Genomic DNA, 10,562 nt, shown 5'->3' with positions numbered 1-10,562 from the left:
AGTACAAGGATCATGAGCCACATGAGGCTAGGCTGGAAAGCCATCCCAGAACCCACTCACCTTTAGGAGCTCATTTTAGACGAGCCTCACCGTGGTTCTCCATGGCACGTTAATATTGTTTCACCAGAACAAATGGTGTTGGCACTGCTGGGTGAAACTCCAGGCAGGTCAAGCTGGGAAATATCCCCGGGAGGAGCCGAGGCTGGCTTAGCCCAGCCACTGCCAGGATTAACCGTGGGGATTTAGCAGCTGGGGTGACTCCAGCTCAGCTCATCACACCGTCCCACCACGCTCCGGCATCACCACTGGCGAGCCCCCCACAGCCAGCAGGACCACGGCACGTGGGCCACCACCACTGCTGCGGGGCCTGGAGGGCTGGACAGAGGGCTGGGAGAGAAATAACCAAGCTGGAAATCATGACACAAAACATGCATTCATTTTATTCACAAAAACAGCCTGGATCGCTAAAACATTACAAACAGCATTTCAATTTAATGATGGAGAGAGAGCTGGAGAGACGGGGGGTGAACAGAAGAGAAATATCACTTTGCGTAACTGCTTCAGCACAGGTCCTGCAATATTTGTTTTATTTTGATTTTAACTTCTGTAAGTTTACAAAAATTACTTCTAGGAGTAAACCATTGCAATTAGGAGGATTTTCTGTACGCAGCGTTTCTTGTTCTATATTAATAAACTAACAACGACTTTTTTTTTTTTTGCCTTTTTTTTACTCTTTTTTTCCTTTTTTTCAATTCCGCCAGTTGTGTAGCAATTGTTTTCTTCCACCTTTTATACCGACCCTCTTGTGGGTTAAACTTCCAGAGGTGAATGGCGAGGAGAAGGGATACTACATATTTTAAACATATTCTCATTTATAAACATGAAGTTGAGGCATTCTAGAAACTATCCATTCTATTGTATGATGGGAAAGAATCAAATAAAAAGTATAAATGAGGGTGCAATTAAACAACTGTGCTAAATTACAGTAGTGCTTATTAGTAACTAGATTTTAAAAGGTTACTGTAAATTTACATTCCCTACACAAGTACTGCATCTTTCACACATAAACAACATCAACACCAAAACACAGAAAGAAACTGATTGTCCATACTCTGTCTATTAAGTCTTGGTACTTTACAGATCCATTGTTTTTTTCTTTTAATTATTTTTTTGTTTTTTATTTGAAAAGCAGTTAAATGTCTGACTAGGACTCGAAGATGTTAAAACGAACGCAAAAAAAAAAAAAAAGGAAAAAAAGAAAAAAAAAATTATAAAAACAGGAATGAGATTTGCGAGAAAATATTTTTGGTTCTAAAGAGACACAGGTGCATCCATTCATTTCAGCCAAAAATCCCTTGCCTGAGACAACACAAGCAAGCAGTGACATTGCACTTGGATGACAGAGCTTTGGGATTCCCGTTCCTACTGGAACCATCTGAACGCGGCTCCTGTAGGAAGCATCACCTTCTGGAAAGGAAGAGAGACAGGGAGGGGGACAGAAGAAGAAGGGACAAGGCGTTAGGTGGGGTCCAGCACAGGCTCTCAGCACCAGGGCTGGGCACCCACCCCTCACCCCCACCCAGCACCCCGGCCCCAGCCTTGGGACGGATCCAGGCCAGGCTCAGCACCCCTTGATGCAGCTCTGCACCCCGAGATTCCCAACCCACGGTGACAGCAGCAGGGAGAGCAGGGTCCCCCTGCTGCCACACCCCTCCCTGGCCGGGCACCAGCTCGGCCATTCTTCCCACATCCCCGTGTCCCTGTGTCCCTGTGTCCCCATGTCCCCGTGTCCCTGTGTCCCCATGTCCCTGTGTCCCTCTGTCCCCATGTCCCTGTGTCCCTGTGTTCCCATGTCCCTGTGTCCCTGTGTCCCCATGTCCCCGTGTCCCTCTGTCCCTGTGTCCCTGTGTCCCTGTGTCCCTGTGTCCCTCTGTCCCTCTGTCCCTCTGTCCCCATGTCCCTGTGTCCCTCTGTCCCCATGTCCCTGTGTCCCTCTGTCCCCATGTCCCTGTGTCCCCATATCCCTGTGTCCCCGTGTCCCGTGTCCCCGTGTCCTCATGTCCCCGTGTCCCTGTGTCCCCGTGTCCTCGTGTCCCTGTGTCCCCGTGTCCTCATGTCCCCGTGTCCCTGTGTCCCCGTGCTGCAGTTGGCACAGTGGCACAGTGGTCAGCACAGTGGCCAGGCTGTGAGTGGTCAGCATGGCCTGGCACACCCTGACACACTCCCTTCACTGCCAGCCCCCACAGTCCCTGCCACGGACAGACAGACGGACACCCAGAGGACAGAAGCCCAGCCACCAGGTGGCTTTAGGAGCGTATCTGGATGGAAACTGGGGCAGGGAGTAGGAGCTGGGTGGGCCTGGGGACACCAGAGCAGGAGCTGCTCAGGACATGGGACGTGGTCGGCCTCAAGGAACAACCTTGACCCCAGGAGAGCAAGCCCAGGCACCACCAGGTACCTCAGCACCTCACAGGGAACAGGGCTGAGTCCCACCAGGTACCTCAGCACCTCACAGGGAACAGGGGTGAGACCCACCAGGTACCTCAGCACCTCACAGGGAACAGGGCTGAGTCCCACCAGGTACCTCAGCACCTCACAGGGAACAGGGGTGAGACCCACCAGGTACCTCAGCACCTCACAGGGAACAGGGGTGAGACCCACCAGGTACCTCAGCACCTCACAGGGAACAGGGGTGAGACCCACCAGGTACCTCAGCACCTCACAGGGAACAGGGCTGAGTCCCACCAGGTACCTCAGCACCTCACAGGGAACAGGGGTGAGACCCACCAGGTACCTCAGCACCTCACAGGGAACAGGGGTGAGACCCACCAGGTACCTCAGCACCTCACAGGGAACAGGGGTGAGACCCACCAGGTACCTCAGCACCTCACAGGGAACAGGGCTGAGTCCCACCAGGCTCAACCCCACAGCCAACAACAGACAGACAGGATCTCTTAGAAGCCACCCCCAGGAAGAATGGTGTGGGGCCATGCCCCAGTAGCACGGGGGTCCTCTGGAAGGAGAACCAGGGACATTTCCCACCTGGATGAGGTGGAAAGCCTGCACAATGTTCATGAGAACATGTGTGGAGTATGCAAGGACCACAACGTCTCTCAGTGCCAACAACCCCCAGGCAAGGCTGAGCAGTGCCAGCCACGAACAGTCACCACAGGATCACCACACAATCACCTGACAGGACCCTTCAGGTGCCACATCTCCAAACAAGCAAGGAACACCAATGAAAGAGGCCTCAGGTGCAGTGGCAGGCGTGGGCCAGCAGACTGACCATGGGGCAGGCAGGGGTACAATACTGAGCCCATGTGCGGGGCTGGGACACCTCATGGAGCATCCTAAGAGTCAAACCAGACACATTTTGGTCCCTAATTCTATGCAGGAGTCCACCAGACCCCACTGGGTCCTTCTCTTGGATCAAGACACCTACCAAGCCTCAGTTAAAAGCCAGAGCAGCATCACCCCATCCCTGCAGGGTGTCCCCTTCCACAGGCACAACCCAAACACGGGGCATGGACAAGGGCAGGGGTGTGAAGGGCCAGAATGGGTGAGAGCTGGTGGTGCCCACCAGGCTGCTGACAGATCCCACCTGCTCCTGCCCCCAGCACACCCTGAGGAGGAGCTGGGGCGGCCACAAGCCGCAGGCATCGCCCCTTCCTCAGGGCGTCTATGACACGACACGTAATCAGACATCTGGGGAGGCACAGTGCCTGTGGCCAGCCATGCACAGCGCTGTGGCACTCCACACTGGCCACACTGGATCCCACCCAAGGCACTGAATGCAGAACAGGCAGGGCAGAGCAGGGTGGACCCTCCAGCAAGGGCCACCTACCCAGATCCAACATCCCAGAGGAGAGGAAAGAGGGGAGAGGGGGCTCCTCTTGGGTCTGGAAGGAGATGTCTGATAAATCCCTCTGCTCCTTTATTATTAAAGGAAGATGACAATCAGCTCTAACGTGGATGCCCAGGAGAGATCCCCTCACCCCCACAATCACAGACTCACAGAGTGGTTTAGAGGAGACCTTAAAGATCATTTCATTCCACCCCTGCCATGGGCAGGGACACCTCCCACCAGACCAGCCTGCTCCAAGCCCCATCCAGCCTGGCCTTGAACACTTCCAGGGATGAAGCAGCCACAGCTTCACTGGGCAACCTGTGCCAGGGCCTCAACATCCTAATCAGAAATATTTTTACCTTATGTCCAACCTAAATCCATCCTCCTTCAGTTCAAAACGCTCACCCCTTGTCCTCCATGGCCAGTCTCTCTGTGAGGCTGACATGAGTGACAGTGACTCTATCTGGGGCACCAAAGCACTTCAGCACAGCTTCTCTGGATGGAGAACAGCTCTGGTGAGTCAAACCCCAACTATTCATGGCCTTCATGTGACCTACAGCTCTGCAGACAAGCCTAGGGTGACCTGTGCAGGGCTGGCCACAGCATCAGGAGGGGTTGCTGGGGCTGGCAGAGCCCAGAGGAGCCTGGTCAGTGCAGGGACGTGCTGCTGCCTGCTCCCAACACCCGACCTCGCCGGTCTCAGAGCCCCAGGCAGCCCCAGCACAGCGGGACACCAGCAGTGACCGGTTCTTCAGGCTCTGTAGATGTGCAGATAAAGCTTAACGGCAGCTGAGGGATTTAGCCCGTTTTTTTTCACTGCCATAAAGGTTTAATTCTATTTTTTTTTTACTGCTTGATTTTAGATCACTTAATTGTAGCTGCAGCCCCTGTCTGGGCTGTCTGAGGACGTTCCTCTGGATGCACGAGGTGGCAGGACAGAGTCACTGTCCCTCTCCTGGGCAATGGCACTGCTCCCCACAGACAGGGACAGTGCTTCACAAAGCCCCATGTGAAGGGCCACTGAATGCCCCCTTCTGCCCCAGTATTAAGAGCAGAGGTGTGACGGCACCCCACCAGGACCAGCAGTCCAGGGAACTCTGCATCCTGGCCCTCTCCAGACACGTCTCCAGCACAGGTGCTGGTGGTTGCCCTACAGCTGGCCCAATGTATGAGCAAGGCTGGTTGACAGGTTAGATTTAACAACCCAGCTTTGACCCAGGGACGTCAGCCAGGGCCATGCTGTCCCTGTCCCAGCCACAATCCTGTACAGCCCTACCAAGATCAACACATGGTGCCAGTGATGTTCTGAGAGAGGGGATGGTCTGTCATGAAAAGGGGATGGTGATGCCCTGGAGTGACCCAGTCCTGCCCAGGTGTCCATCCCACCATCAACCCCATCTCTCTTGAGCCTCAACACACCTGGTCATGCCCAGGAGGGATGTGGCTTCAGCTCTGGTGGGGCCCAACTCTACCAGGTGCAGAAGCCTATTTCAGTGGCCTCAACTTCCCAGCCAGTCATGAGATGGAGAAACCCATCACAGAGGTGACAGTTCCATGGGTTCCGGGTGCTATTTATCACCCCCAGACCCAGCACTGGGAGAAGGGAGAGACTTCTCCAGCTGCTGCGAGCTCTGAGTCTATTGACCCGCTTTAGGACTCTTTGGAAGAAATGAACTTTTTTTTTTCCTTCCCTTTCTCCCTTTTTCCAGATCACTGACTCAGCAAATTAGAACAAGAATATAATTTAGCAATACAGCGGTTTTTGAAAGACACAGTCCCCCTCTCCTCATCCCCACCGCCCAAATAGATTTTTTTTTCCCTTCAGTATTCATTCAGAGCTGATGCTAATTGAAAAACGTAGAACGTGGCTATGGGAGCAGCAAGCTTTGGTTGCATTGGGATCACCAGAGGATGGGCAAAACTCTCATGCCAGGATGCACAATCCAGCTATGCCCAGGTGGCTTTTTAGCCTCTGCTGTCTCTCCATGGGGATGTGCTCACCAGAAGGAGGAAGCACACCGGCATGGCTGACAGTGGGGTCAGCTCATGGGAAAATCAAACCTGCCTTCAGCACAGGGGGCTTCACACCTGTGTGTTTCACCCCTGAAAATCAAGCCTGGCTTCACAGCCGGGTGTGCAGGGAGAGGGAGAGGGAGGCTCTGCCAGAGCAGTGTGTCCATGGGACAGCCCTGCCCTGCCACACCACACCACCAGCAGCTGCCCACGGCCCCTAATGAGCTTCAGGCCCACACCACCCAAGCCACCAGACTTTTCCTGTAGTCCTCACATAAATGTCACCCCTTCCCAGTGGATTTGGCAAGGTGGCAGCCCAACCCAAAGCCAAGGACATCCACAAGCAGGCCATGATGGGCAGTGACAGCCCGAGCACCTGGCTCACACCTGGGCATCCCCAGCAGGAGCAGGGATGTTCCTGGCTCTGCTGGGTGCTGAGACAGGAGCACTGCCAGTGGGGACTGGAGCGCTGCTGCCACGGGAAATCCGGCTGCTGCCTGAGGGATCCATCCTGGCCACCCCAGAGGGATGCTGGCCCAGGGAGACCCGGCACAGCCACTCCAGTGGGGATGCTGCCCAGTGCACACTGCAGCAGTTTGCTCCCAAAACCAGGGATTGCTGTGCTCCTGCTCAGAGCAGAGTGAGCTGAGGGGCTGGGCTTTGGCTGCACCATGGCCACAGGTTTCATCATCACCAGTTACCCCGAGGTCTGCCCCAGAATGTCATCCCCCTCCTCTGGGGTTAGATGTTGCTCCCCAGCTCAGGGAGCTGCCACCAGCTGAGGACAGGGGATGTTGTCACCAAAACCCCGGCAGAGCCCTGCTGCTGCCTGTGCTTGCAAAGGGGAGAGCAAAGTCCAGAGTGCCCAGGGACCCCAGGGAGAGACCCCAGCCCCCCTCCCCACATCAACCAACCCCAGTACATAGCAGGGGGTGAGGATTGGGGGCACTGGGCAGAGCACACATCTCGGGGTGTGAGCTGTTAATGGAAAAGGGAAAAATAAAAAAAAGTAAGAAGTACCAGGTGTTTTATTATCTAAGGCAAGATCCAAACCCAGGAGCGCAGCCCGAGGAAGGGTTAGGGTGCCTGAGAGGGGCCGGTTACCTCCAGTGCTGCAGAAGGCTTCTTTTTGAGTTCTTCACATTTTCGGAATTTGCAAATCTGGTGGCCAGTTTTGCGATTCCTACAACTGCTGCACTGCTCGCAGTTTATCCGTCTTCGGCAGGGCGGGCACATGCCGCATCTTTTCCGTTTCTTTTTCCCCGAATTGATGGCAGATGCCAACTCATTCTGCATGGGATACTCTGCCAAGCCAGCCATATGGAGCGCGCTCTCTGCCAGAAACACGCCGGCAGGGGTCATAATGAAAAGGCCTGGGTTGATGGGAAAAGCCCCCAGGTAAGGAAAATCAGAGGGGCCGTTCATTGTCTCTGCAGCTGAGACTGCCTCCATGTCAGAGATACCAGTCCCGTGCTCGCTTGTTAGAGGAAGATGCTCCTGTACCACTCTTTTGAGCATTTCTGTCGACTGAGCAAACTGTTGGAGGGCGGTCTGTCCTTCTGAGGAGAGCTCCGACATCCGGTCTAATTTGCTCAGCATACTAGAGATGTTTTTGTGCTTTGAGGTAGAATGACTTTTATCCACAGTCGCATCGTTGCCATTAGCTAAGGGGTTGCCTTTCTCTGAATGTTCGCTTACCGAGCTGCTGCTACCAAAGGTGGAATAGTGGGAGAGTGGACGGGACTTCTTAAGACTTTTGTTCAAAGGTTCACTTATTATTCCACTTTTGTTCCTCCTCTCGGAGTTGACAGGGGGTTGAGAGTCATCTTGGTTATTTTTTTCTGTCTCTGGCTTGTTCCCAGTGTCTTGATGGGAGCCCGAATTTGACATGGTGCCCGGATCACAACAACCAAACCAACCCCAAAATTTAAAAAAAAAAAAAAAAAAAAAAAAAAAAGCCAAAAAAACAAAAATAAAAAAAAAAAAAACCCAAATCAAAAAAACCCCAAAAACCCTCCCCAATGCCAAGGTGAAAAACCCCCAAAGCCCTTCTGGTAGCAGAGGCCCGCCAGCCACCGGAGACGCTCAGACGGGACCGCGCATCAACGGGGCGTCTCCTCCCGCGCCGGCTGCGGAGGACTCAGGGTGCTCTCAGTGCACAGACATACTCTGCGGCTCTGGGACACACCACGCGGCTCTGGAAGGAGAAAAGAAAAGAGAGTTAGCGCTGGCAAGAGCCAACGGGCTTTTCAAAGCGGCTCTTCCTCCCCCTGCCATGAAAATCTCAGCGCCGCGAACAAAGGAACTCCAGGGAACGGACCTCGGTGGAGATCCGTTCCGCTGCTCTCTAAAAGGGTCGCCATCCAGACAGAAGTGGGGGGTCACAGGGGAAGTCCTGGCCTGGTAGCAATGGCACTCCGATGCTTAAAGGCTCTCTGTGCCCGGCTCTCCTCCCCCAGGGACAGCAACCCCAGGGAAGTCACGGGGCTCATCTCCCGCTCCGCTCCAGCGGCGTGCGGCCCCACGCCGGATGGGACCGCAGGCGCCAGCGGGATGCTCCCGGGCCAGCAGCTGGAGCTCATGCAAGGCGTGCCTGGTTCCCACTCTACAGCCCCCCTTGTCCCCCAAGCCAAGTGCCGTGGAGGCAACACCCCAGCTCCCACAGTCCCAGAGATGCTGCTCACCCAGCTCAGGCTAGGCTGCACCCCTTCTCCTCCTCCTCCTCCTCCTCCTGGGCCATTGTCCCTGAGCCAGCACTGAGCAGGGGAAGGAAGCCACATAGAGAGCAGCAGTGTCCACCTTCAAGTGCCACAGGGATCCACAGCATCCTCCTCCAAACCCCACCGACAGCTGCAGTGTTCACCCCGCATCCCATAGGGAGCTGCACCATCCAGTTCTGAGTCAGTTCCAGCATCCACTTCCAAATCCCATGGGCAGCCATGGTGTTCACCTCCAAATCCCCATAAGAGCTGCAACATCCACTTCCAAATCCCATGGACAGCCATGGTATCCACCTCCTAACCCCACCAAGGGCTGCAGTGTCCATTTCCAAACCAAACAGGGAGCTGCAGCATCCACTTCCAAGCCTCATCAGGAGCTGCGGCGCCCACCTTCAACCCCATAGGGAGCCACAGCATCCACCTCCAAGCCCCAGTGCTGACCTCCTGCTGTGCCCCAGCATGCCCAGCACACATGCCCAGCTGCTCCAGCAGAGCCATGGGCTCAGCAGCGACAGCGAGAGCCTTCCTGGAGCGGATGCTATGCTGCTGTCCCCCGGGCGACTCCAGGGCAGCTGGGCCCAGTGTGGCTGCAAACACTTGTTGTTGTGAAATTCCTCCTCCTCCTCCCTCCCGAGCACGCACGCACACAGGCACCGCCAAGTAATCAGGCTTTAGAGGAGAAAAGCTGCAGGGCTTAGTGGAGCAGGAACCCATGTCCCCACCCCGGCGGCAGTTGGGGGAGGGTGCCACTGGGAGGATGCCCCTCGCCCACCCCATCCCTCCATCCTGGCTATCCCAGCACCCTCCTCTCCGGAGCCCAGACAGGGATGTGGCCACACGTGGAAAGCTCTGCTGAGACCCTCACTCCTGTGTAGGGGTGATGCAGCAGAGCGAGCGGCGTCCCTGCTCCCCCACACCCCACTCCTGCTCATCCATCACCCTTCGGATCCCCTTCTCCAGTGCAACCCCGGGAACCCCACAATAGCCCAGGAGGACCCTTTCCCACGGGCAGAGCTTGTTGAAACGCTGATGGGGGCAAGGTCCTTGTGCCAAGTACCGTGGTACCGGCTGCGGAAGCAGCCCCGGTGTCTCACTCCGGTGCCAGAGCCGGCTCGCCCACGGAGAAACCCCCCCTCGCCCTGGCGCTGAAAACCGCTTGCTTCAGCTGCTGCGGGATTTAAGATGCAGCGCGGATCGATGCAGGGCTTGGTCTCCAGCCGGGAGCTCGCCAGGCCACGTGGAGAGGGAAGGCTGCGGCGGCAGGACGGGCTGCTGCCCTTCCCCAGCATCTCGCTCCACAACAGGCGGGGGGATGCTGGGCAGCCGTGAGGTGGGGTGCACCCCGAAGGATTGACGGGGTGCTGGAGGATAATCCAGCAGCTGACACGAAGCTGAATCACCCGTCCCCTCTGCCGGGGAGGTGGGGAACCTGTCCCTGGAGACCTCAGGACAGGTCACACCTTGGTGCCGACAGCAACGGGCGCTGGGGCCGGAGCGGGGAGCGCGGCAGGAAAAGCACCGGACGGGAGGATGTGAGATAAAGCGCCCGGGGGTTTTATCTCACGCCTGCCCGCGGCCGCCTTTCCTGCGGCCCTGCGCCTCTTCCGCCAGCCCCGCACCGTGCAGGGAGCCAAGCCACCCTGCCCGCTCGCCCTGCGGCATCGGAACCGCCGTGCCGGGGAGCTACGGGGGGTGTCCAGCCACTGGAGATGCTCTGCATCGCCCTGGCTAAGAGCCGGGTCCGGCCCCGTGGGTCTCCCCACCGCCGCACTGCGGGTTCCGGGCCTCAAAGTGGGGAGGACACCAGCTGAAGCCACGCCGTGGTCACCTTTTCCACCGGTTCCCATCTTCTCCTGCAGCCACAAGCACCGTGCGGGCTCCCTGGCTGGTGGCACCACGCCGCAGGATCGGGTGCCAGCAGCTCTGAGCCCCCGCTCGCAGCCGCTCCCAGCGGGGCGATGGGCGAAGAGCCTGGCACAGCC

General features: G+C 56.5%; 1 protein-coding gene across 6 annotated transcripts in view; it reads right to left on the bottom strand.

Moving 5' to 3' along the window:
- Nucleotides 1–414: 414 nt before the first annotated feature.
- CXXC5 (CXXC finger protein 5) overlaps nucleotides 415–10,562 on the bottom strand; it is a 49,178-nt gene continuing 39,030 nt past the window's right edge. For 4 of the 6 annotated variants that reach the window (XM_058848543.1, XM_058848542.1, XM_058848540.1 and 1 more), the window contains 2 exons: nucleotides 6,965–8,057; nucleotides 415–1,467 (listed from right to left, as the gene is read on the bottom strand). In XM_058848543.1, coding sequence (XP_058704526.1) covers nucleotides 1,423–1,467; nucleotides 6,965–7,750 — 831 coding nt within the window. In that variant the 5' untranslated portion in view covers nucleotides 7,751–8,057 and the 3' untranslated portion in view covers nucleotides 415–1,422. Of the gene's footprint in view, nucleotides 1,468–6,964; nucleotides 8,058–9,637; nucleotides 9,882–10,562 lie in introns of those variants that run through there. The other 2 variants (XM_058848544.1, XM_058848545.1) reach the window with 2 other exon arrangements.

Source organism: Poecile atricapillus, chromosome 13 (assembly GCF_030490865.1).
Source record: "Poecile atricapillus isolate bPoeAtr1 chromosome 13, bPoeAtr1.hap1, whole genome shotgun sequence".
NCBI classification, from domain to species: domain Eukaryota; kingdom Metazoa; phylum Chordata; class Aves; order Passeriformes; family Paridae; genus Poecile; species Poecile atricapillus.
This window is presented reverse-complemented; position numbering and strand designations above follow the sequence as displayed.